Here is a 26,261-nt window from a genome sequence, read left to right as displayed (position 1 = left end):
TCAGATTTAAAAGGAAGAAGCTATTTATGGACTCGAGTTAGCCAAGGTTTTCTCTGTCTCCTTCTCCTGAGGCTAATGTCCTTCTCCAGGGCCCCACTGCTGTATGGAGGGGCATCATGAAGGTGTCCAAACACAGGAAGTCCTATTAGGGTGAGAAACCTTGACATAAAAGGCTGGCATGAAATCAGCTAGCCCAGACTCACTAAGTTTGGAGAGGCACCTGGCTACGAGGTGAGGGGCCATCTGACCACAGTAACTCACAAAGTCCTTCTTTGTCAGGGTAGGAGAATGATGATAAACTCTGAATTCAGAAGACAGACCACAAATAAGGAGTTTCACAAACTCAAGGTCAAACGAGGTTTGGGTTTTCAGCACTTAGCAAAAAGTCTAAGTAAAAGCTCTTCAAAGTATTTAGGCCTCAGCCTTCTGTGGCAAATGAATTACTGCCAAAAAAATACACAAATCCAACTCAGAATCCAATGTCACATCCAGCTCCAGAGACAACATCACCATAGGGCTACAAATGATTAATACATTTTATTGATTCCAGGGCCAAAAAAAGAGCAGCATTTGGTCAGTTAAAGGTGAAAGGCACCTTGTTTTTTGTTTTTGTTTTTTTTAAAAACAAACACACCACCGCAGGGCTGCTGTGTTTCAGCCTCAAGAGTTGGAAAGGGGAAGGAATTTCTTTGGAATGAGACAATCTTCAAAGTTTTTTTAAAGGAAAAAAGATTCTTTACACAGTGTGTAGAGAGAAGGCAAGAAGAGAGGACGCACACTGGCAGACAGCAATTGATAATGGCTTTTCCCTTGAGATTAATGGAGTTCATCACTGTCAGAGGTAAGTAGACTGGGAGGAATCAACCTTCCCTCGCTTCACCCTTGGGAGTCCCATTAAACTTGCTACCTTTGTCAAGACATTCCTCACCACCCTTCCCAATATGGAGACTGTTATTTGGTCACATTATATGGGGTGTTAAGGTCTGCAACCAAAACCTACCCTGTTATGAGGTACAGAATAGAGGAGGCCACAGGGGGAGTCATTGGCAAGCTTAGAGGTCCATCAATGACAACGGCGGTCTTAAATTAATGGCTTTTCAATGACAATCACATTCCTGGATGAAAGGGATCCTGCAGAATTGACACTAGGCCTCCCTCCTCTTTCCCACACCCTCCACCTGGGGAGCTTTAAAAATGTACATTCCTCTTCCCGTAACACACCTCCCAACTAACTACTATTTATAAAACTCCCTCCTGAATGGGGAAAAACAATGACCCACTAAAACAATCTCCCCCCAATACTTGTATCCCCAACCCCTCCCCTCTGCCCAACACTTAAAAGCTCGCATTCCTGCTCTGAAGTTGGTCAGCATCGGTGTGGTCCTGCCTGGCCTGCAGTCATTTGGCTGAAATAAAAAAAAGGAAACACGAGAAGACAAAATGCATTTTAAAAAATAACCAAGCAAACCAGAATGAGGCTGGCATACAAAGTCAAGCCCCATGTCACCCAATGAGCTAAATGGGACAAGTGTACCAGGTATATGCCTCATGCCTCAGGGGCTGCTAAGCTATGGCTTAGGAGGGTTAATGACAAAGGAAAATTCAAAGCCGTGCTTTGGGATTCCATAGGGAGATGGTTTCCATCTTGGAAGGGGAATCGGAATAGGGTTCAAATGCAGGCTCTGCTACTTACTACCATGGCCCCTTCCCAACTCTGGGTCTCTGTTTCCTCATCTGTCAAATGAGGGACTGGACTCAATGGTGAGATCCCTCCCAGCTCTAAACCCTATCATTAACATTTTCAAAATGCAGAGTGCGGGTGGTGGGAGGAAGACCAGGAGAGCTGGGTCAGAGCCCTGGCCCCACTACTTACTACTTGTGTAGTTTCGGGCAAGGCCCTTAACTTCTCTGATCCTCAGTTTTCTCACCTGCAAGACAAAGGGGTAGGAATGGAGACTGTCACAGGTCCCTTCCAGCTCTAAATGGAAGTTCACTTCAACAAACATTTACTGAACAACTCTGAGCACCATGCCAGGCACTGGGGAAGATACAAAGTTTAGATAAGAAACAGTCCCCGCCCTCATGAGGTTCAATCTAGTAGGAGAAAAGAAGAGTCACAACACCCCTCTCTTCATTCCTCACAACTCTGACATAGGTGAGTCAAGTATTTTTACAGACATAGAAACTAAAGCCAAGAGAGGGGCAGTGCTGTGCCTGCAGCTCCAGAATGCGATGGTGGGTCAAGCTGACCCAGGGCTCTTGCCACCCTGGCCCAGGCTGCTTTTCTTAGACAATCCTAAGGCCCAAGCTCTCCCTAACTCCTAACAGAGCAGTCACTGAAGGTACACGTCCACTCTGGGGGATGGGGGGAGGCAAGGAGAGAGGAACCACAGGGACAATCAACTGGCAAGCCTGTCAGTGACCACAGAAATCACATGGATGGCTCTTTGTGCCATCTCAGCAGGCCAGCCAGTCACAGGAGCCACAAGCCTTTTGGCCAGGAATGTGACCCTTGGCAGGTGCTGAGGGAAAAGGAAGAAACAAGGTCTTTAAGTCTGGGGAAAAACCCAGCATCAAGATTGTTTTACTTTCACTTTGGTGCCTTCTGTAATCTTCTTACTAATCATGTGTTTTCCAGTAAGCATATACAGTTAGACTGAGTTTCACTTCTGAGTTAGGAGTGAATGTTAGCCTTTAGAGCAAAAACCAGAGTACACAGGCACATTCACAGCAGACAAAGCTGGGTGAATAATATTCCTAAGTCAGGGCTGAATAGCCAAACTGATGGGATCTAGCCTTCTCATAAACCCACAGACAAAGAAGAAAAATCTCCAGCTAGATCAGGGCTATGTACTGAAGCTATGTTCCAATGAATCAGCAAATGTGGGAAGGACAGGAGGTGTTATTCACTGCTTCAACTACTGAACTGAAAATGGGTTTTAGATTCTAGATTCTGCCATTTCTGGGTCTCATGATGGAGTTCGTTATTTCAAACAATAGCAATGAAACAAACGCAGGGATAAGAAGCCCAGAGTTTCAGAAGGAGAGGAGGTGGTCCACACTCCTGGCCATCAAAGAGTACGGGGGGCTGGTCTGAATGTGAAAGGATCATCCATTTCATCTAGGTTGTTTTATCATGTTCAGTCATCAAAACACAGAACAAACCACTGTCTTACTGCCTCAAGGAGACAGGAGGCTTTTTGGGATATGGCTGTTACTAGAAGCACGCTTTATACTATGTGTAACAGATAAAATGCTAGGCTTCTAAGCAGGAGCCATGAATTCCAATCAGAGCCACAACACTTACCAGGTGTGTAAATATGGGTAAGTCACTTTGCCTTTATGGGCTTCAGTTTCCTTCTCTGTAAAAGGAGGCTAATTCTCACACTACCCATGCTTCTAGGAAAGCACTCTATAAACCTTCCGGGGCTATATCACTCTCTTGTTCCTGGTTTGTACCCTTAGGAAATGACAGGAAATCCACAAGATCCAAATGGTGCTTTCACCTGCTCTAGATCCTCCTGGCTATAATTCTAATTACCCAGGTGCCTCTATGTGTGTAATCAGTGGCCACCATATCCCAACAAGACAATTCTACCCGTCACTCTCAGCTCCTGGTCCACAGTAGTGTGGCTGGCCTGCTGAAATGGCACAAAGTAACAGTAATACATTCTTTCCTCGGTGCTGGCTTTCAGAACTTCTGTGTCAGCAAGTTCACTCAAAAAATGGTGACAGCAGGATTAGGTGGGCTATGTCACCAGCCCCCTCTACTGTGATCTCAGTTTGGGGCCATAAGCCTAGCTCTGCATAATCAATCCACTTTCTCTCTCAAGGCCTCAGTTGACTCACATGAAGGGATTGGATGAGAGGGTCCTTTCCAGTTCTTACATTTCAGAACAGTCACCTGATGAGCAGACAATACTCAGACACTGGGGTTGAGCGGGAACGAGTATGTTCTAAATGGAGCTAGAATTATCTGCTTTCCCTTTTGATCAAACAAAATTCACCCTCTCTTTCTCTCTCTCACATACACACACATGCGAGCACCATTACGTATGATGACATGACAGTTGTACACATGCCAAAGAAATGATCAAGTGCTGATTTAATTAACAGCTTGAACACTGTGTCTTCCTGGCAGGACCAAGCCTCACTCTGCATTCTCTCCAAGTAGAGACAGATGGAGGATCAAGTGGGCCCTAAGTGAAAAGACCCTTAGATAAATATAATCACGTCTTTACACGTTGCTTTGGAGAAGGCTGCCAGGATGCTGGCGAACACCACATCTGGGGACTGAGATGCGTCCACAGTAGAATGGATCCCTCGTTTACTGTAGTACTTCACCAGCGGGGTAGTCTGAGAGTGGTATGCCTTCAGGCGGGTTTGCAAAGCAGTTTCATTATCATCTGAACGTCGAATCAAAGGCTCCCCAGTGATCTGGGAACAGGAAGAAGGCAGTAAGCAGGCCAGGCTTATGACAAGAAATGGCAAAGTGGATCCCGCCTGCCCCCACTGTGATTTTCTTCCTATGTCCTCCCTCTTCCCCAGTTACAGCAGAAAAACATGGCTCTCCAAGCCCTGGCTCTCCTACTTACTACCTGTGTGATTCTGGGTGAGCCATTTCTCTTTGATTCTCTACCTCCTCCCCTGGGAAAAAGGGAGCTGAATGATCTCTTAAGCTTTCCCCTTCCTCAGATGCTCTGAGACTCTGACAGAAGACTGGCCAACTGACCCTTACACCTAAAAGTTCTGCTATTTTTTGAGTAAGACTGACCTGGTTCAGGAAATCTGCCTGCAAATAAGGCTGCCTCTGACCAATAGGGACTTATCTACCAGGCATGGGAGGATTAAGGGTTTATATGAGTGCTCCCTAGGCTTGGATCCCGCTCCTCCCTGGATTAAACTTAAAATATCACATTTTCCAAATGTAAAGACCAACACAAGATCATTAACTTCCAAGAACACTGCTAGTTCTCTCTTTGGAGTCTTCACTTCCACACCTCTCTTCTTTTCCCTCCTATCTCTGAACTCTCCAATGGAGCTATGCCTATCTTAACTTCTGGGGAAGGGACAGGAAACACAAAAATTTCAGGCAGTAAGTACTGTCAGGCAGTTCAAAAGAAAACCAGGAAACTCTGCCCCCCCAAATTCACATACATCATCCTTCATGTGCTGCTTTGGGGGGTTGAACTCCTCATGGTAGGAGCGGCCACTTGCAGGATGGATCAGCCTGAAAAACATTAAATGAAGGTGAGCCCAGGTGCCATCTTCCTACCTGGGCTGGGAGAGTGGACCCAGCACGGTCATTCCTCTGTGCACTCCAGGATGAACATCACACTGAAAAAAGCTGGGGTTCAAGGACACTAATTAAGCAGAAACTATGACTACAGGGGTTCTTCACAGGAGACTCTTCACTGAGATGCCATGATCAAAAATGAAAAACAAAACAAAACAAAAAAAACCCTAAAACCAAAACCTTGGACTCTGAATGTAATTAAAAAATAAACTTAGAAAATTTAGCAAAACTTAGGAGAACATGTATTTAAACAAAAAAGAGTAACATAAACAGTAATTCTAAAGACAATAACAGCCTGAACTCAAAGCTGTCACAAATAAAATACTGAAAAGCAGCATCCCATAGTGGATAGGGCGCTGAAGTCAGGAAGACCTAGGCTCAAACACTACACTTCCTTTGGGGACCTAGACAAGTCATTGAAACTGTGTCTTTTTCCTCATCTGTAAAATAAACGGATTGGATTTAATGGACTCTAAAGTCTACGATCCTATCATGTATCTCTAAAACGGTAATCTTTAAGGCTTTTTTAAAAAGAAAATTTGGCTAAGCTGTATTTGAAGCTTTACATTCAAGGAAAATTTTCTCTCTTTGGCTCAATTTGCATTTTTCTTACCATTGGAACATAGGTTAAAAAATCAAAACAATATCTATATCTGATGTTTGTTTTGTTAACAACTACAACCACCAAGGTTCAGTCTCATCCTCAGAACTGCCTCTTATATCGCAATTCAAATCAGTGGCTTCCTTTGTCAAAGGCCCGATGAGCACATCAGACAGGTTTGGGGGGGAGGAAAGAGGGGGTTCATCAGTGTTCTCAGAGCTGACTGAGGATGCAAAGCTGGCCATTCCAGTGGAGGGCACGTGAACAGGAGGCTCCTGATGTACATTAGCATAGTGTTTCCCAGCTTAAAAGCACAGACTTGCATGTGAGAACAGAGACAAGCTGGCCACAAGGGATCTATGAAGCCACATCTATGCATCTGGGGAGGAGGCAGCACTGTGGGGTGGATTCATGACTAATCATGCATTCCTCAAGTCTGGAAGGACTCTTTTACATACACATACATTTCTGTTGAGTGATTTAAGTGCTGCAGAATCACAATGAGGAAGGAGGGCAGCAAGACTATCCCTATGCTGGAATCTTTGGGAGGTGAGCAGCGCCTTGGGGGCCTGAATCTCAGCTTGGCTACTTCGATCCTTCCTGAACCTCTTTGAGCTTCAGTTTCTTCATCCATAAAATGGGAAGGCTGGGCATGACTATTTCTAAGATGTGTCCCAACTTTAAATTCTCTTATCTAATGGCTGGCTTCAGGGCAGGGGTGGAGAGGTAAGAGTTTGAATTCAAAATTCTTTTACACGCCTCAAGAAGCACAGATGGAAGAAAGAAGGTTGGCCACATGCAGAGTTACTCATTCCGAATTCTTTCTGCACACATCTAGATGTGACGCCCCACCCCCCACCCCATGCAAACCCCCATCCAGGCACATGCTCAAAACCACTCTGCTCACAAACAAGAATTTAAACCCCAGCTCAGGTTCTGAGTTTGGGCCCAAAGTTAATACTGCCCAGTTGAGAATCTCTCCTACGCATTTCAGATGCTGGCCAGAGCAGCTTTTTGTGATGTCCTCATGACATTCCCTACTGTAGACTTCAGAGGATAAGACTACATGATTCTAAGCCAATGCCCAGAGACTGCAGGGCAGGCCTTTCTGTCACTTCAGTTTTTCTCCATAGAAGGGGGATGCCTGCGGCGCAACAGAGTTGGGGGGAGAGGGGAAAGCCAACCTGACAAGAAAATAATATCAGGTGGTTTTTGACAATAAGTGATACCACGAATACTGACCTAATATGGACAGAAAGATCTCATTTTTAACAATCTTGATGGACCAAACAGATCCATTAAATCAATGTTTAATCAGAAACCTGCTGCTACTACACTTTTTGTTTCATAGTAATTCTCATAACTTCAACAACAGGTTCTAGACATGAGACACCCAAGTCTCTAACTTCCAACCTGCATTTATTAGCATTTCAGTCCTAGACTTCCTATTGCCTAAGAAGGGACATTTCCCTCCCAGGATGTCCCTCTAACTGCCATCAAGATCCAAAAGTGTTCATTCTGTTTGCATCCCCTGCTTCATTTCTGGCCCACTTCCACCAAACTGGTATAACAGAATTCCACTGAGCTGGGCTCAGAACACCTATGTCCCAAACTTGACTCAAGACAATTCCCACTCAAGGGCTAACCTGTCCCAGCCTTAGGTTCCTCATTCATGAAATGAGGTAGCTGAATTAACTGAGCTCTCAGGTTCGCTCCAGCAGAACCACTATTCATTCAGTCATTCAGGATAAGAAGCTAGTCCTCTGGCTCTTCTCCCTCCTTCAGGCTCTGGCCTCATTGGTCAATGATTTCTCTAGTTTTTTCCTCCCAAATCCTGCTGTGACAATTCCTATTTGTGTGCCTTTGGGCAGGTCCCTTAAACTGCCTGAACCTCACTCAGTATCTTCTCATCTGGAAGATGGACACAATAATATCTCTACTATCTAAACTACAGGGTGGTTGGTAGGTTCAAATGAGATTCAATTCAATCAGTTGTGGACTTAGCAGCTATTATGTGCTTTTTATGAGGGGCTGATTGCAAAGACAAAAGCTTTTAAAAAAGTTTCTGCTCAGGCAGCTTCCATTCTGCCAGGACACAATACAACGCTATCTATCAAGTATCATAGCTTTAAGTTTCCTTGCCATAACAGTCACATTCCTCTGGATGCACTTGAGGATGTTCACAGAGCTGCTGTAAGCAGGGCTAAGCTTCATGCAGGGAGACTCCCCCTTCCTGTTGCTTCTTTTACTGCAGGGCTAGTGGATGCTGGCTTTTTCTGGCTGCCATGTGTTTGAAACCTAAGCTCTGGAAATTGTAGCCCAGCTCACACTGGTCTCTCAACAATGAGGCCTTCATGTCTACGTGTTGAGAATATAGGAAGTTTCTTCTCTTTGGAGTGTGGGGAGAGATGATGTCTTATACTTCTATATTCTCTATGTCTGGCATAGTGCTGGGCATACAGGAGACAATCAATGCTTATAGACTGGTTGAAACAAAAGCTCTTTTCTCACTGGGTTTGAATGATTTCTCCCAGTCTTTGCCTCCCATTAAAATACCAGCCCCCATGATGCCTTTAATTTCATCCCTTTTGGTCTGTGGATCAGCCAACAAGTATTATGTCTACTATAAACACAGCACTATGTTAGGCAGTGGATTTACAAAGTTGTGTCAAACTCGGCTCCTGTTCTACAAAACTTTAAAAGTTTACAAGATATAGTTGGTGAAATAAGACAGGAAACATTTCAAAGACAAATAAAAATACAAGTGTAGTGAACTATATGGACCACACCTGGGATGCTTTGAGAGGTAGCTCCTTCACTACTGGGATCCTCCTCTGACACTTTAGGGTTGCCCAATTAGCAAATTAGGACTTGATTTCTTGATTCACCCCCCACACCCATCATGAACCAAATGATACTATCTCTAGCTGAGAATACTCCTGCCTTGGTGGGACATTACGACTAGCATCCTCACTAAGGGTCACTTATGAGGGGACCACCCTGACCCTTCTTAAAGCCCTACGTATGGCTAATTCTTTGGCACTACTCTCTACCCAAAGACAATTTGCCCCACACCTGCTGGTGGCCATCCCTTCCCTTCACTGAGCACATCCTGGCAGTATATGCTGAATAAACCCACTCATTTTATCCACACTCTTCCTCTGAGGTTCTTGCAGGATCAGTCCAGAGGCCTGAGGTCTTCTGAGCATCAACAGAAATTCCCCTTGATGTGCCTGACCTCTGGCACTACATCAGAACACTAACCATATAAACCCTTGTCCAAGACAGAGATCCCAGCAGTTGCTCTTACTTCCTAAGATTCACTTTAGGGAATGGAGAGAACTACGGCTGGGAGCATGAACTCCCCCATTTCTCCAAGTGATATATAGGCTGGATTAGGGGTTGGCCCTGACCTTGACCCTTTGGTTCCTCTTTCCCTGACCTCATAAATGAAGCCCACAGGAGGTATGGTCACCTTCAAGAAGTTGAACCAAGTCAATAAATCTCTTTCTCAGTCATACACCAGGATGCAGCGGAACCTCATGTTCCAACAGCATTCTTTGAAAGGGGTTGGGTCCACTCCACTTTGGTACGGACTGACAAAGTACCAGAAAAGTCTGAAAGCTGGGGTTTTAGGAATTAAGTGGATGGCACTGGGGGTACAGGGAAAGCAAATACCTTCCTGTGATTCTCCGGATAAGCAGAGAGTCGGCAATGCTGAACTCAATAACTGCATCTAGCTTTTCTTTCCTCTTGTCCATGAGGTCATCGAGCTGCAAGAGAGTAAGAGTGATGCAGTACACTTAAACTCTGGAGCTATCACCTGACCCCATCTTCTCTTAAGAAATGACTGGATTATTAAAGGAGCCAGAGGTCATATTCAGGCCTGCCCCCTACCCCAAGACACCAGAAAAAGCTCACGTACCATTTCTGCCTGCCTCACTGTCCGAGGGAAGCCATCTAAGAGAAAGCCATTCTTGCAAGGAGGACTGTCTAAATTCTTCTCGATCAGTTCCACGACCATATCATCACTCACCTGAAAGTCAGAGAAGAAACAACATTTTTCATCTATCAACTTGGTGACATGAACGAGTAAGTTAATACATGTACTGCTCTAAGTAAGTACTGAGATATGAGTAAAAAAGAAGACAGAGTCTCTGCTTATCCTCTAACTAGGGGAGTCAAGACATAAAGTCAACACATCAGGTGCAAGACAAATGGAGAAGTCCAGGAATTCTTAGGGCACTGCAAAAAGGGAACCTGGAGGGGACTGGCCTACCAACAGTGGGAAGAGGGAAGTAGGCCTAAGGGTAGGAATGGGGCAAGGACTCCTGATTCCCTCTGGTGGGGACTAGAAAGCCACCTTCCAGCCAAGAAGGGTAAGGAGGAGGGGTAGGGGGAAGGGCTGGTTACCTTAGTTGCCATTGGCCACTCCAGGCCCAATTACTAAATATTAACACCATATCCTTGACCTGAGTGCAGCAGTGCAGGCTGCTCTCAGTGTTCCCTGATGTGGAAGAGAACTGAGAAAATGGAAGTGAGTTTCTCTGACAGATCCCATCTGGAGGTAGATCCAATCTCTCTGTAGTTTTGTCTGAACCTTACAAGGCACATGCCTTCCCACCTCCAGGGCCATACCATGCCAGGCCTACAATTTCTCTCCTTTGGGTCTTTCTACTTGTGGTGCCACAGAGTCTGCTGGGCAAGAAGGGGCTTGATATCCTATCAGGGATTTGCTGACACAGAGAAGGCCAAGTAATGGAACCCTGGTAGGAGACTAAGGGTGCAGGCCAGTACTGAAGATAAATGTGGGTAACTAGGTGGGAAACAAGGAAATAGTCATGTGAACAACCATGGCTATGAAGTTAATACTGCAGATCACAGAACTCAGAGTTTACAGACTGTCTAGCCCAGGGTGCTCCCTCTTTTTAAACATGATCACAAAGGAAACAAATTATACTGAAAGAATCATTTCCTGAGGTTACTTGTCCAAGGTCACACAGGCAGTAACAGCAGAGCAGGGATTCAAGTGCAGACATGAGGAACTCTGCAACTACTTCACCCCTAAAATACAGGTCCTCAAAATCAAGATGAGCAGAGGTCCCAAGTTTAGACGTCTGCATAAAAAAGGCCTGTCCAAACTAGCAACGCAGGGGTTGTTAGTATGCCAGCTAATACCCTGATCTGCCAAGGCCAGCTCAACTCAGGGGCAAAGTACAAGCTTAGAGAGGAAGGCAGCCTGGAGATAAGCACCACTGCCATGTCCCCCAAGGCCCTCCTGCTAAGCACCAAAGTCCACAAAGACCTTCCAATGTGACTCAAGGCCATGCTGACGAGAGGCAGAGAGAGGGCAAAGGAAAAGTGAGCCCACATCAGCATGAAAAACTCTTGGGTACAACTTGTTTCAAAGGCAAGTGATGACGTAGCAAGCACAGAATCTTGAGTCAGAAGGGACCTGAGCAATCACCCAGTACAAGCCCTAATCCTTCATGACTCTAACTGGGGACACCCAGCCTCAACTCGAATTCACATGTCAAGTGCCAGGGAGGCCAATGCCTCCCAAGGAAGTTCATGTTGCTACTAGCCAGCTCTGACAGGTAACTGGTTATTTCCCTGAGGACAGCAGGAAGGTACTAGATCAAGGAGTCAAAGGAGCTCCATTAGAATCTTGGGTCTGACAAAGGCCACCCGTGTAACCCTGGGTAAATCTAGCACTCAGCTTCAGTTTCTTCATCTGTAAAATGACAGGGGGGCCCCAGGGTCCAATCCAGCTCTGCTCCCTATGAGCCAATATTTGCTTCCCTTTAACTCTTACCAACTAAGCCCTGTCCTGTCCTCTGGGGCCACAGATGATAGCCTTTAGATATTTACAGACAGCCATTGCATCACCAAGTGTTCTCTTTCTTAAGGAAAGGGAAATTCTCCCAAAGCCTCCCTCTAAGACTCTAGGAAGCTAAAGTCCACTAGAAACAAAGGATAAATAGGCAAAAAAGATCTCCTGGAGGCCTAGTCTTGGAATACCATTGTCATAATTATATCTTCAACATAGAAGGTTGCTAAAAATGTTTACTGAACTTGAATTGAACCACAAATTCTTTAAAATCAATTATAAGAGAACAAACCATTGAAAGATCAACACAGTGTATTATAGTAAAAGGAATGCTGGACTAAAGGCAGGAAAACCAAGTTTTAGCTAGGTGACATAACAGGAATGAAGTGCTGAGGAACAACCTCTCAGGGTTTTTTTCCTACTCAAAGTGAGGGAGGTTGAGACTAGACAGCACGTAGGACTCTTTTTGGACATGGATGTCCTATGACTTGAAGTGAAAATTTTAACATATACTGAAAATGAACCTTTTGCAAAGGGCCCAACTCGATGCTCTGTCACAGTCTGAAGGTGACCTTGGTCTATGATGACAGAGTACAAGCTCTGGCTGGTTTTATCAAGCAGGGTCAGTTTTGAATGTGGGCCCAGTACTGTGCCTGTAATTCATCAGCCTGGCTAGGAATTCGAGGCTTGTCATCAGAACTTTGGTGACTAAGCGACTTTAAGAATTTATAAATAAATATAAACCAACTGGGGACAGGAGACAGAAGTAGAGGGGGAAGACAGAGAAGTGCCATCTATGTAGCTCATGAAGCCAACCCCAATAAGCCTTAGAGAGGTCTTCATGTGCCAGGGCAGGTGACAAAAATCAAAAATCTTTTCAAGTCACAGAAACAAATCTCTCATCAAGGGAACTTTTAAGCTACTACATTGAATACAATGTCTCTAATAGGTAAGCTTTTAAGCTACTACATTGAATACTATGTCTCTAATAGGTAAAAACATTTTGATAGTTCTGACCTGGAAGCGTATGGGGGAAGGGGAAGAAGGAACAAAAGATTAAACATCTTTTACTTATTCACTGCAAAGGACCTCAAGAGCATTGTAAACAAAGTGATATTCAGAATAAACCAAAGGCCAAGAACTAATCTCATTAGGTTTCTGTTTCTCAGAAAAACTTGAACCAATCAAAGCAGATGTGACTTGTCTGTTATTTTAAGATGGCAAAAAATAGTTTTGTTTTGTAAACACACAAGGCCACCAACCTACCAGTTTTCCAGCATCCATTGTCTTCTTGAGTCTCTGGCCCAGCTCGGAGCCAGAAGCTACCATGGCTCTCAGCATATCCCCTGTAGCCAAATGGCAAACACAGTAATTTTCAGCCAGCTTGGGAGCCTGCAGGGGGAAAGAGGAGGAGGAGAGGAAAAAGCAAGGAGCTGTTATCACACTCTTTAGATACCATCACACAGGAAGGCACCTGAAATTCCGAGATTGGGTACTATTTCATGTACTGGGAGGACACCTAATTGGAAAAATCTAGTTGGTAGATCAGCGATTCAGAGTTGGAAGGGGCCCTACAGGACAGCTAAGTCCCTCATTTTAGCGATGAGTAAATGGAGAGACTGAGGTGAAGCAATTTCTCCAGTCACAAAGGTAGCAAGTAGTGGAGGCAGGATTGGAACCCAGGTCTTCTGGGTTCAATGCCACTACTCTACCACATGACACAACTTATTCACATTAGAAACTTAGAACAGGAACTGTCACAGCCTAGCAAGTAGACAGAATCACAAAATCTCAAAGCTGGGGGAACCTCAGGGATCATCTCATCCAACCAGAACCTGAGGCACGGAGGAGGCTTCTCTCTGGGATCCCAGGGAGCTGTCATCTGGCCTCTACAAGAAGGAAGGCAGGTCTTCAGAGGCAAGGGCTTCACAGGCAGAGGAGGTGCTTTTTGGACCACTCTCATTTTGAGGAAATTTCCCCTTCAGTTTAGTTGAAATCTGCCCCTGCAATTTCTCACTGATCTCAATTCTGTTCTCTGGGGCCAAACAGAACAAATTCAACCTTTTAGCTCCTAGACAGCCTTTCAAGTAACTGAAGGCAGTTCACCATGCCCTCCCCCATCTTATCTCTTCTAGGGAATTGTCCTCTGCAGTTTACTCAATTAATTCTCACAGGACAAAAGGCTTCAAATCCCCTCAACAAATATCCCTCTCACCAGAAGTCCTCCAGGTTTGTCACTGTTCTTTCTAAAATGCAGTGCCAACAACTTCCCTTCTGCTGTAGATGTGGTCAGACCAGGCCCAGCACAACCGAGTGACTATCTCGGATCTGAGCACCATGTTGCTTCCGTAGGGCAGCCTTTCTGGGCTGCCATGTCACACAACCGATTCAAACTGTATGTGCTGTAATTGACTACAACTATCCTCAGGAATCGTTCTTTAACTCTACTTCCCTATTTGGCATTTGGGTAGAATGATCCAGCCACACAAGGGCAGGCCTTTACATTTATGCCCATTACAATTTATGTTATTCATCTTGAATATATTTCCACTGTCTCTTTGGACCATTCAACTCATTAGTTATCCTTCCCAGATTAACACCATCGGCAAATGTGATAAGCCAGGAAGACTCGAATTCAAATCCAGCCACAGACACATACTAGCTGTGTGACTTTGGACAAGTCACGTATCTTCTGTTTGCTTCAGTTTCCTCAATTATAAAATAGGGATAATAACAGCACCTACCTCCCAGGGTGTTTGTAAAGTGTTTTAGCACAGTACCCAGCGCACAGCAGGTGCTATATAAATGCTAGCTATCGATACTATTATTGTCTTCACCCAAGTTAGCAGGCTTGGACCAAATGAAATGTTAAAATACTTCCAGGTGTTGAAGGCCACCCAGGTCTCAACAAACGATTCTTCTAGGAAATATCTGCAGTGGTTCCCTATTGCCTCTAGCATGAAACACACATTCTTTAGCTTGGCCTCTGAAGTCCTTCCATGGACTGCTTGCAGCCCATCTTTCCTGACTTATCTCACATTATTCACCTCCAAGCACTTTTAAAGTGGCCATATTTCCTGCTTCTAGAACTTGGGTCTCCCTCTCCCACCTCCAGGCCTATGCACAGGCTGGTCCCCTCCTAACTGGAACACATAACCTTTTAACTCTGACTTTCTAGAATTCTTGGTTCCTTTATGGAACCACTCAGATTCGATGTCCTTGTTTGTGAAGCTTCTCCTGATTAACCTAGTATAACCTGCTTTCTGCCCCTCAAATTATCATATAGGTATCTATTCTCTGATAGTACCAAGTGGTCCTAGTTCTCTAGCCTATGCCTAAATTCCTCTAATGATAAGGAAATCATTCTTTGCCAAGGTAGTCTACTCCACCTGACAGTTTTTCTCATTCACCTCACTATAACTTCCAATAATTGGTCCTAATTAAAATTTAAAGTCATACAGAATAAATTTAATTTAATCCCATTTCCACAAGATGAGAGATTGAAAAATATTTGAAGATAAGCAATGACTAAATTCTTCCACTTAGTCATAGGTGATGGGATTCAGGGCTAAAGAGGTTTCTTTGAGCTAAACATTCCTAGTTCTTTCTTCTCATGCTCTGATTTATAAAACTCAGAGCTCACTTAATCCAACCCCATCAATTTATTGATGAGAAAACAGGCTCAGGAGATAGATGACTTGTCCAAGGTCACAAAGGTAGTAAGTGACAGACCCAGGATTCTACTCCAGGTCCTCTGCCTCTAGCATAACCCCCTTCTCAACAGACCATCATCAATCAATGCTGAGGCCATTGACAGTTTACCTCAGATTGAAGTCAACCCCTCCTTAGCTGAACTTCCAACTGAAGAAGAGGTTTTGAGGGCCATTAGGCTCCTTTCATGTGGCAATGCATCTGGTGCTGATTCTATTCCAGCTGAGATGTACAAAGTAGGGGGACCATTGCTCATACCAAAGCTGACTGAAATTTTCCAGGTTATACGGCAAGAGGTTATTCCCCAGGAGTTCAAGAATGCCTCTATTGTCCATCTCTATAAAAGTAAAGGGAATAGATTGTCCTGTGATAATCACAGGGGAGTCTCTCTCTTAGTCACTGATGGCAGGATTCTTGCTAGAGTCCTCCTTGATAGGCTGATCCTTCACCTGGAAGATGGTTATATACCTGAGAGCCAGTGTGGCTTCAGAAAGGGCTGAGGACCAAACGATATGGTGTCTGCTGTCTGACAACTCCAGGAGAAATGCCAGGAGCAGAAAAGAGGTCTGTACACAACGTTTGTGGATCTGACCAAGGCCTTTTACAATATTAGTTGTTAGGGCTTATGGAAAATTGTGTCAAAATTTGGTTGCCCAGAGAAGTTCATAAGTATTGTACATCAATTTCAGGATGGCATGTTTGCCCAGGTTCTAGATAACAGACAATGCTATCTTGCCTTCCCAGTCACCAATGGAGTGAAACAGGGCTGTGTGCTTGCTCCCATGCTTTTTAGTATGATGTTTTCAGTCATGTTGTCAAATGCTCTCAATGAGGATAAACATGGCATCAAGGTCAACTACCATCCTAATGGCAAGTTCTTCAATTTGAAAAGGCTACAAGCCAAGACCAAAGTAGAGGGAGTGTTGGTGCATGATTTTGTTTGCAAGTGATTGTGCACTCAATGCAGCCTCTGAAGCTGAGATGTAACAAAGTATGGATCAATTCTCTGCTGCCTGTGCTAATTTTGGCCTAATAATTAACACCAAGAAAACACAGATGCTCCATCAGCCACCACACCATCCATATGTGGAACCATCAGTTACAACAAACGGATAAGTTTTGAATGCTGTGGATCAATTCACTTACCGTGGTAGTGTACTTTCCAGGGATGCACACGCTGACAATGAGGCTGACACACTCACTGACAGAGCTAGCTCAGTGTCTAAGAGGCTCTGAAGAAAAGTTTGGGAGAGAGACTACCAAACTGAAAGTCTACAGAGCTGTTGTGCTGACCTCATTGTTGTATGCCTGTGAAACATGGACAGTCTACCACTGCCATGCCAGGAAACTGAATCACTTCTATTTGAACTGTCTTAGGAAGATTTTGAGGATCACCTGGCAGGATAAGGTACCAGACACTGAGGTCCTTGCTCAAACTAAACTGCCAAGCATTCAAACCATGCTAGCCATGTTGTTTGCATGCAAAATGTATGTATGCTTGCCAAAAAGACAATTTTATGGAGAACTTGCACGGGGCAGGTGATCACATGGTGGTCAGAAGAAGCAATACAAGGATACTCTCAAGGTCTCTCTCAAGAACTTTGGATTTGATTGTGGGACATGGGAGACACTGGCACAGGACTGCTCAGCATGGCATGCCCACATAAGAAAAGGTACTGTGCTCTGTGAGCAATGCAGAATTGAGACAGCACAAAGGAAATTTGGAGTAACCACCCCAAATGTTCACATAGACTATCTATGCCCAATCTGTGGCAGAGAATTCCGAGCTCTTAATGGTCTGATCAGCCACAGCTGTATACACTTAAACTTGACTTTATCATGGTGATGTTATTTTGGTCCTCTTCAAGAAGGAAGGACAACCAACCCCCTTTCTCCTATACCACACTGCCTTACAGCTCCCCGACCCCCCCCCCCCCCCCCCCCCCCCCCCGCCAGACCCATGTAGCAAACTGGTGCTATTCATTCTAGCTTTCAGTTAACAGACTAATTTAGTCAGAAGAACAAATTAAAGTAAAATGAAAATGAAAACTGGATTTTAAAGTGTTAAAAATAAGGCACCTTGAGCAATAACTATAGGCTAGGACCATTGGGCAAGAGAAAGCCTCTTACACTCTCCAAATGGGTTATTACCACACCCTATACCAAAAGAGGACAGAGTTTTCTGTTAATCTATCTCCTCATTTGTTGAAATCAACTCCAGGGAGAGGCAATGCTTACTCATGGCATAAGAAAGGCAGAGAAACCACAGAAAAGAACTGTCACAACTGAACTGACTTTCCTATTTTACCCTCCCCCAAATGTATGACTGGCATCCAACTGTCAGTGCTCTGTTCCAAGTGAATGAGTGCCGGGCTGGTGTGTCAACAACAGACCTTGAAAAGGAGGGTTAGGGGTACCTAACGTTAATTTCTAACTCTAGATTGTTGATCAGTCTTAGAGCTGGAAGGGACCTTAGAGATCATCTAATCCAATCGCTCCTATTTTATAAAATGAAACCAAGGCCCAGAGAGGTTGAAGACATCTGCAATCTGAGCCAAGGGGCTCACTGCAAATCCAGAGATCCTTCAACTATCCTATAGAGGGAAACTACAGAAAATCAGAGCAACAGCACTTGTCTGCTCATCAAAACAACCTGACTGTAACCACGTCATGCCTCTAAAATAAAACCCAGGTTCTTATTCCTACGTGCCTGATGACCACCATCTGCTCTACACTCACCACCTGAGCTCGTGACTCCTAAGTCACTGAGTCATCTTGTGTTCTGGTTATCAACAACAGAGGCAGTAGCCACAAGACCTCTAGGAAGCTGGCAGAAAGGTACTCCTCCAAACTGCCCTATCCCAAATCCCAATAAAAAAGTACAATAATTTCAGTACCTTGGATCAAGCTGACAAATCAGTAGTCAGGAAGAATGAACGTGATCGATTCTTGGTAATCTTGCTTCCATGGACCTCTTCCTTTCCACTTACCAAGACTTTAGTCTAGGACCTCATCCCTAAACTACTATAATTAAGTCTCTGAAAGCATAATCCTAGATCCCATTTCTCTTCCCTCCAAAATCAAGGCCACAATATTCTTAAGCTATGTACCACCCTACCAATCAAAAGCCTTCAATAGAGTCTCACTCCCCACTCTTTAGGCCTGGCATTCAAGGCCTTCCATAATCTATCTCTCCCTCCATACTTATCAGAACATGATTTAGAGTTGAAAAGGCCCTTAGAGGCTAAGTGACTTGTCCAAGATCACACAGGCAAACCAGTATTCAAACTTAAGTTTTCTGAATGCAAATCCAGTTATTCTTTATCTCCCACAGCTCCTTACAGCCACTGTTACAAACTAACCAGTCCACCTGCCTCTGTATTAGTGTTTCCAGAACCCAGCTCCACAAATCACTTCCTTTCACCCTGCTTCCCACTCCAGTTTGTACATTCACTGAGCCAACACTGAGGTCTTTTCCTTGACAAATCAAGCGTTAGGATGGAGACAAGAAAGAAGAAAACAGCCCTAGCCTCAGGGTCAGTCCAGAAAGGGAACTAAAAGAGGTGTGAAAGAGAATATGAGATATGAATGAGAGGTATGAAATACCATGTTAGTTCAAAGCAAAAAGAGATTTTGGGATGAGGAAAAATTCACGAAAAGGCTACATGAACTGGATACTACAGGATGGACCTGCTGCTTATACGGCACTAAAAGTCCAGCTATTTATCTTTATGTATCTATTTTGTTTCCCCAGCCAGAATATAAGCCCTCCAGGACAGACACTCTATTTTGTGCTTTCATCTCATCAGAACCTACCACACAGGCACCTAAAGGACTTAATAACTAGTCCTACAAAAAGTACAACTGCTTGGAATAGCTCCAAACACGTCATTGTAACCCACAAGTGGGAGTGGCTTGCATTTTAGGTTTTCACTACATAAGAAAAATTCTCTTTAATATTTCCCAGCTTTTTGCTAATAACTCTATAAGAAGAATGAATTACTCTTTTTACGAAACCGATAGCTGTAGAGTCATCAGGAGATTAAACATGACATAGCTTAATCATGACTACTCTGACCCCATCTGAAAGGAGACCTGGTGTGGAACACACAGAACACCTGGGAGGGTGGACCCTGACTCTGAATCTTGGCTCCATACTTATGAATTTTATGGCCATGGGGAAGACTCTACTTCTTCCCTCTCTCCCCCAGGGTTCTAATGGGAATCCTCTCCAAGCCCTAAGAAATCACAGCACAGTCGTGGATGTTCTTAGAGGTGTCTTGGTGGAAGTGGGGGAAGTCTGATCAGGAGTCAGGGGCCTCAACTCTAGTCCTGACCATGTGGGTCCTTCCCTTTCTGTTGGGGAGCCCTTGGGCAGTCCCTCATTCTTTTAGGGCAGTCTCAATTCTCTTTTCTGCAAAAGGAGGATGATAACAATCTCTTTTCTCCCTACCTCTACGGGATGTTAGAGGGATGAAAAGAGGCCAGGTATGATAGCCAAAGTGTCATGGAAGCACAAGGTATCACTAGAAGGAAAAGACTATCACAAAAAATAAGCTGAAGTTGTTTTATTTAATTAAAACAAGCTTATGTATTCTAGAAATTTTTTTCAACTAAGCAACATAATTACATTAACAATATAAACATACTTAATGTATTAGTCTGAATACAGACTTGCTTAGAATGTGTTTCTAAAATGAGAACTTTGTGGCCAAGAAAACTTAGTACAGTACACATATGAAATATACATTTTCCCCTCTCCCCACTTCAGAGTCAGGATTTTATCGGGGTGGATACTGTCACTGGAACAGATCACAATCCTTTGGTGACTCAAGATGGCTTCTGTTGTTGAAAAATCCTTTGCTCTGCAGCCAAGCTGGTGGTCCATCATTGGTTCTGTACTGAAAGCCTGAATTTGGAGGTAGAGGGCTTGGGTTCAAAAACCAGCTCGGCTACTTGCTACCTGGGTAATCTTGGACAAGCCACAACTTTTCTGGGTCTCAGTTTCTTACTCTGTAAAATGAGGCTAGAGTTGAACTTGAAGATCTCTTTTAGCTCTAACTATAAATATTTTATGGTAAGACATAAGTCCTACCTAGCGAGCTAGGAGCACCTCTAACCACAATTAGAGACCGGACAGCACTTTCATGGACACAGGGAAAAAAGTTAAACAAAACAAAAAAGTTTGTACTGTGAAAGTTCAACAGTTGAAGGAGGCAAATAGCTGCTTTTGTGCTACAGAGCTATCTGGGACAGAATCATGTTTGCTGGATTGAATTGCACCTTGTACTGGTGGCTTTTGGGACAATGTCAACAGCAACCAGAAACTGTTGGCAAATTCACATACCACCATTCTGGTTGAAGGGGAAGGAATCCATCAACTGTACAAGGCTGCTATGTTTGCTGAAGAAGGTGTATGCGGACAAAAAACAACTGGAGTGGTATGACAGGTTAACTCAGGTTCTGTATGGGGCACATTTGGAGAAGAAGTAGTCTATAATTATGATGGGGCAGCTAGGTGGCACAGTGGATAGCACATTGGGCCTGGAGTCAGGAAGACTCATTTTTCTTCTTGAGTTCAAATCCAGCTTCAGACACTTCCTAGCTGTGTGATCCTGGGCAAATCACTTAACCCTGTTTGCCTCAGTTTTCTCATTTGTAAAATGAGCTGGAAAAGGAAATGGCAAACCACTTCAGTATCTGCCAAGAAAACCCCAGATGAGATCACAAAAGTCAGACAAAAGTGAATACTTGTAATGACATATTTGCAATTTTAAAATTGATTTTTAAAATTTTAAAATAGATTTCCTATTTGAAACCCAACAACCATTAAAAAAAATCTTTCTACCAGTTTAGCACTAGAAGACAAAGTAAGTTTTTCAGTTAGCAGTTTCACTTTCCGTGTTTATTTAGACTGGGAAGATGAGATTTCTTGATTTTTGAGTTTCTAATGATTTCTTTTTAGAATGATGATAAAAAGAGATATGTTACAGTCATCCTCACAAGTTACTACTGCAAGTAAATCTCGGTTATTTTCGAGAATTCTAGTATTTAAGGGTTTATCACCAGGTCACTGGTATGAAAGCTTCTGAAAACTTCATGATTTGTTTTTAATAGTTCACCTTTTGTCCTGACAGGAAAGGATGATTTCTGGATAAGAGGCATTATAGTGTAATGCAGTGGTGTCAAACTCAGAAAGTAATGGGGGTCACTAACCAGTACATACGGAACCCTGAGAGGCATATATTGATTTTATTATCTATTTTATTAAATATTTTCCAATTATATTTTAATCTAGTTTGGGCTGCACTCAGAGTGTCCTGAGCCACACATCAAGCCCAGGGGCTAAGTTTTTGACCTCTCTGGTGCAGTGGAGAAGGGGCTGGACTTGAGAGGTATGAGAACTGGGTTCCAATCCTGCCTCGAATCCTGACTGTGATTTTGGGGTAAATCACTCAACTTCTTGGAGCCTCAGTTTCCACATCTGTCAAAGATTCAGTTCACTGCTTACCTCAGGGGATTGTTCTGAAGAAAGTGTTTCGCAAATCTTAAAATGCTCTGCTAATGTGAGTTACGCCTTATCACAGCAATTTCGAAAAATAATGGCAAGAAAAAAAGCCTAAATAAGAAACCATTGATTTGTACCTATTTGTAGCTACCCTGACCTCCCCTACCACACAAGTCAGACCACCAATCCTTGCTGCTACAATAATGAGCTTCAGGCCTCAGGTTTCTAAACCAAAGTTTGCAGGGTAGGGGAATGCCAACGTACGAGACCCTCAAACAGAATCTCAGGTTAAGTGTAGTAGGGTAATAGGAGTCCAGCTTGAATCTTCCAGAAGGGCAGTTAAGAATGTAGTAAGGCAACATTCTAGCCTTACCCTAAGCATAACAAGAGGTCAACGAACAATGTGTTTTATCAATAAGTTTCATGAACAAATCTTCCCTACTCACCCTTATGCTCTCCATCCTTCCAACACAATCTGCCTCATTCAATTCAACTAATAATTATTCAATGTCTACTATGTGAGGCCCTAAGGAATTCAAAATGAAGGAAATTGGACTAGGTGGTCTGTAAGATCTCTTCCAATTCTAAAAATCTATGATTCTAGTTAAGCGGAAGTGGATCAGCCCCCAACACCCTCCCTTTTGCCAGGGCTCAGAGGTCTTGAGAAATCCTAGCTCAAGAGCCCTGGAGTCCTCATGTGTCCAGATAGCTTTGACCTGGCTAATGAGTAAAAGATCAACCTAGAGATTCTGAAGATCAGAATCACCAATTACTTAGTTGTACAGCCAAATCTCCCCCAACCCCCATTTTGCAAAGGAGGCCCCTGAGTCCCAGTGACCTGGCCAAGGCCAACAACTACCCATCTTCCTTTGCACATGTTCAACTCTGCCCATTCCTATAAGACTTCCCTTCTAACCATTCGTCGTCTCAACTCTCTACTCTTCACTGAAAACACTTCTGGAAAAAGCTGTCCAAACCCAGAACTACAATTCTCTAGGATTAGTTTTCTCTTCGACACTGAAATATACTTTTCATTTTCTATCACACTACTGAAAATGCCTCTTCAAGATAGTTAATGACCTCTGGAACTTCCAATCCAACAGTCTTTTTTGGTTGTTCTTACCTTCTGTATATTCAACAAACATTTATTAAGAGACTACTGTGTGCAAAGCACAGTGCTAGTCACTGGGGATACAAACCCACACACACAGCACAAACCTTGCTCTTGAGGAGTTTACCATCTAATACAGAGGAAAGAAGATGCCTACACCTAACTAGAATAAAAGGTGTGAAGAGATAAATTTCTGAGAGATTAGAGGAAGTGATTCATTTTCATAAAAGCGATAACAGTTGACATTTACACAGCACTTTCAGGTGTGTGCTTTACATACATTACCTCATCGGAGGCTTGGAGGAAAAAGGTGGCACCTGAGTCAGCCCCTGAAGGAAAGAGGTTTTTCAACAAAGATGAAGAGGGGGGGGAAGGGAATTCATTTGGACCAGGGCAAAAGCAAAGGGACAGGAGGGAGGATAATACAAGAACTGGGGAGGGAAAGAGCAGCCCAGTTGTGCCAGAGTTCCCAAAGCCAGTTCTGACACTGCCCATCACCCCTCATTCCAGGGGTGATTTTCTCCCCTCCCTCGGCACCACTCTCCTGACTTCCCTTATATCCTTTACTCAACCTGGGGGAAACTGCCAAAAGGCAAATTTAGGCTTGCTGCAGTGGGGGAGGGGGGGATCCCTTTCCTTGGAGACCTTCAAGCAGAGGGGTATGTCTCCCCTCGCCCTCCCCTCCTCTTTCCTTAGCTTCTCCCTCCCTTTCCCCCCATGACTACCACGTCCACCTGGGAGGCTTCGACCCCCGCGTGGCCAGGCTGGGCCTCTCTTCTGGGCTGCCCAGAGGAGGACACCCCTTCACCCGGCTAGAGGGGCTCGCTCCCTCCCCCTCCCCCACAGCCGATCTCCGGACGCCAGGGCTCCTTCACTCGCTTTATCTGCGCTGGTTTTATACGTCTAAGTTAAACTCTGGCCTGGAGAATGTGCCCGCAGGCTTCAACAGCCTGTCACCAACGGGGGAAAAGGAGGTGGTGAGGGCACTGGGCTCGGAGGCCCCAGGCCGCCTGGGGCACTGACACGCGGCCACGTGACCAGGCCCGGCCCGGCCTCAGGCTCTAACCCAGGCCCTCGGGCTCCGCGCGCCCCCGCCAACTCCGTTACTCCCCGTCTGGACCCTGGCTTCGAGGCCCCCACCCCACCCCCAGCTGACCTTGGGCTCGGCCCGGCCCGGCCGCTCACCTGCGTGCCCTTGCCGGCCCCGGGCGGCCCCAGCAGCACGGCGCGGATGCCCTTGGGCGAGTCCGGCTTCGGCTCCGGCGCCGTGGGCACGCTGGGCGCCATCGTCCCTCACTCTCCGCCTCGACCCCAAAGCCGTGCTCCCAAGTCCTCCGACAGCCTGGTCCCGCCGCGCACGCTACGCTACGTTACGCTACGTTACGTCACGCTAAGCCAGTCGCCACGCGCACCGGTGATCACGCCCCCCGCCCGACGCCGCCATTGGGTCCTGGAGACGTCCCTTGAGACTACAGGCCCGCCCCCATATCGGCGACAGACGCTTCTCTTTACCAATGAAACTCGACACAGTGTAAGAGGTCGTTTATGATTGGAGAAGACCTTGGGAAGGGGCGGGGCAGCTTCTCTCGGAGTAGGAGGGGTTTGAGGAGAACTGTGAGGCTGTCTGGAGCGGGCTGGCAAAGGAGCGAGATGTAGGCTGCGAGTTCGAGTCCCCGTTTCCAAGAATATGTTGGGGCTCCCTCTGTCCCATAAATAAATATAGATCCTAGCTAAACTCACGAGGCAGTGGAGAGAGCACTTGGCCTGGAGTCAGAAAGGCCTCAGATGCTCAGTAGCTGGGTGGCCTTGGACAAGTCGCTTCTCCCTGTTTGCCTCAGTTTCCTCATCTGTAAAACGAGCTGGAGAAGGAAATGGCAAAGCGCTCCGGGATCTTTGCCAAGAGAACCCTTCATGGGGTCACGGAGAGTGGAACAATTGCTGAAAGCACCCTAGAGATCTCTTAGTTCACTGAACCAAGAGCCTTCCCCCACCAGGAGCCACAAATGCTACCTGTCAGAGCTTTGCTGATTGTCTAGACTTAGGAAAGCAATGAAGAAAAATGTTGATGGTGCAAATTAAATCTGGAAAGCCGGTTGTTGAACATTTACCCTTAGTTTCACTGAGAAAATTGGGGCTCAGCTAGGCTGAGTGACTCATCCAAGGTTGCTGGGAGAGTGGGACATCCAGCTACTACAGTACTATATACTAGGAGGTTTTTATTATCTTCTCAGACTGTGTCTTTAAGCCACCTCTGGTAGGTTAAAGTTCAATGCACAACTCCACCGCTGTGGAGCAAAAGCCAATGCTCCACGCAGCAGAACACCCAGAGGGCGTTGGATAGGATTATGCAAGAATTAAAGTTTCTCTAGGCAATCTCCACATCAAGTTCTAAAACCCGAAAGGACCAGTTCCAAAGCCCTTGGAGATGGGTGGGGGGATGGGAGTAGTGAAGAGGTTAGAGATATCTTTTCTGCCTCCCTTCAAGTCACACAACACCCCCCATGCTGCCCATGGGAGAAGATTTTATTTCCTGTCAGGAGGAGAAGCAAGAGTTTGGGGCCTGAAGTTTGGACACTCTACTTTCCTCAGAGACAGAATTTTTGGCTAGAAGTATATGTATGTTCCCTTAAATATTGTTTATCTAGGGGAAGGGGTTTCAGGATTAAGCTAAACTTCTGATGGCTTTGTCATGAATCAGGAAAGGAGGACTCAACCTTTAATCCAAGATGACTCCCTTCCCACCAAATACAAGATCCATGATGAATACACATTGCCCTTAATAGAGACATGTATTCAAAGAAATAACAAAAGTCAGAGAAAATGTATGTATATATGTATATGTATATATATATGTATATATGTATATATGTGTATATACATATATACATATACATATACATATACATATGTATACCAGAAAATATATATCAGACAATACTGAAGGTGCTCTCTCATTGGAAATGAGGTAACTCAACTGAAAGTGTCTCAGATCTCACCCAAAGGGATAATTCTCCAGATTCTCTAGTGTAGCAAGGTGGGGACAGGGACATGATGGAGACCACCAACTCTTCTCATGTTGGCTTCTTCCCAGTCTTTTTCTCCCTTTAGCAACCTGAAGTGGGGAAGGCATCATCACTTTTTCTCTGAAAGCTGGGAGCCAGAAGAACCTGAAGAGACTCAAAAGTTGGAAGAGAAATCCAAAGA

The 26,261-nt window shown here is 44.7% G+C and overlaps 1 protein-coding gene and 1 long non-coding RNA gene across 3 annotated transcripts; both read right to left on the bottom strand.

The window, feature by feature from the left end:
* Positions 1-518: 518 nt before the first annotated feature.
* Positions 519-24,588, bottom strand: AK2 (adenylate kinase 2). 2 transcript variants are annotated; one of them, XM_072609820.1, is made up of 8 exons: positions 24,243-24,588; positions 12,994-13,119; positions 9,823-9,933; positions 9,576-9,670; positions 5,158-5,230; positions 4,242-4,437; positions 1,874-1,928; positions 519-1,406 (listed from the first exon to the last, which is right to left on the bottom strand). In XM_072609820.1, the coding sequence occupies exons 1-7, from the start codon at positions 24,342-24,344 to the stop codon at positions 1,900-1,902; spliced, it is 732 nt and encodes a 243-aa protein (XP_072465921.1). In that variant the 5' UTR covers positions 24,345-24,588; the 3' UTR covers positions 519-1,406; positions 1,874-1,899. The 2 variants fall into 2 exon arrangements, with proteins under 2 accessions (XP_072465921.1, XP_072465922.1); XM_072609821.1 differs by lacking the exons at positions 519-1,406; positions 1,874-1,928 and adding an exon at positions 1,957-2,522.
* LOC140504619 (uncharacterized) lies at positions 19,992-24,230 on the bottom strand. The gene is made up of 2 exons (XR_011967164.1): positions 23,792-24,230; positions 19,992-23,386 (listed from the first exon to the last, which is right to left on the bottom strand). It is a non-coding gene; the product is annotated as an uncharacterized lncRNA (long non-coding RNA).
* Positions 24,589-26,261: the final 1,673 nt, after the last annotated feature.

The sequence above is a fragment of the Notamacropus eugenii genome, chromosome 5, assembly GCF_028372415.1.
Source record: "Notamacropus eugenii isolate mMacEug1 chromosome 5, mMacEug1.pri_v2, whole genome shotgun sequence".
NCBI lineage: Eukaryota > Metazoa > Chordata > Mammalia > Diprotodontia > Macropodidae > Notamacropus > Notamacropus eugenii.
The sequence above is the reverse complement of the archived record's forward strand: the minus strand, read 5'-3'. Positions and strand labels throughout refer to the sequence as shown.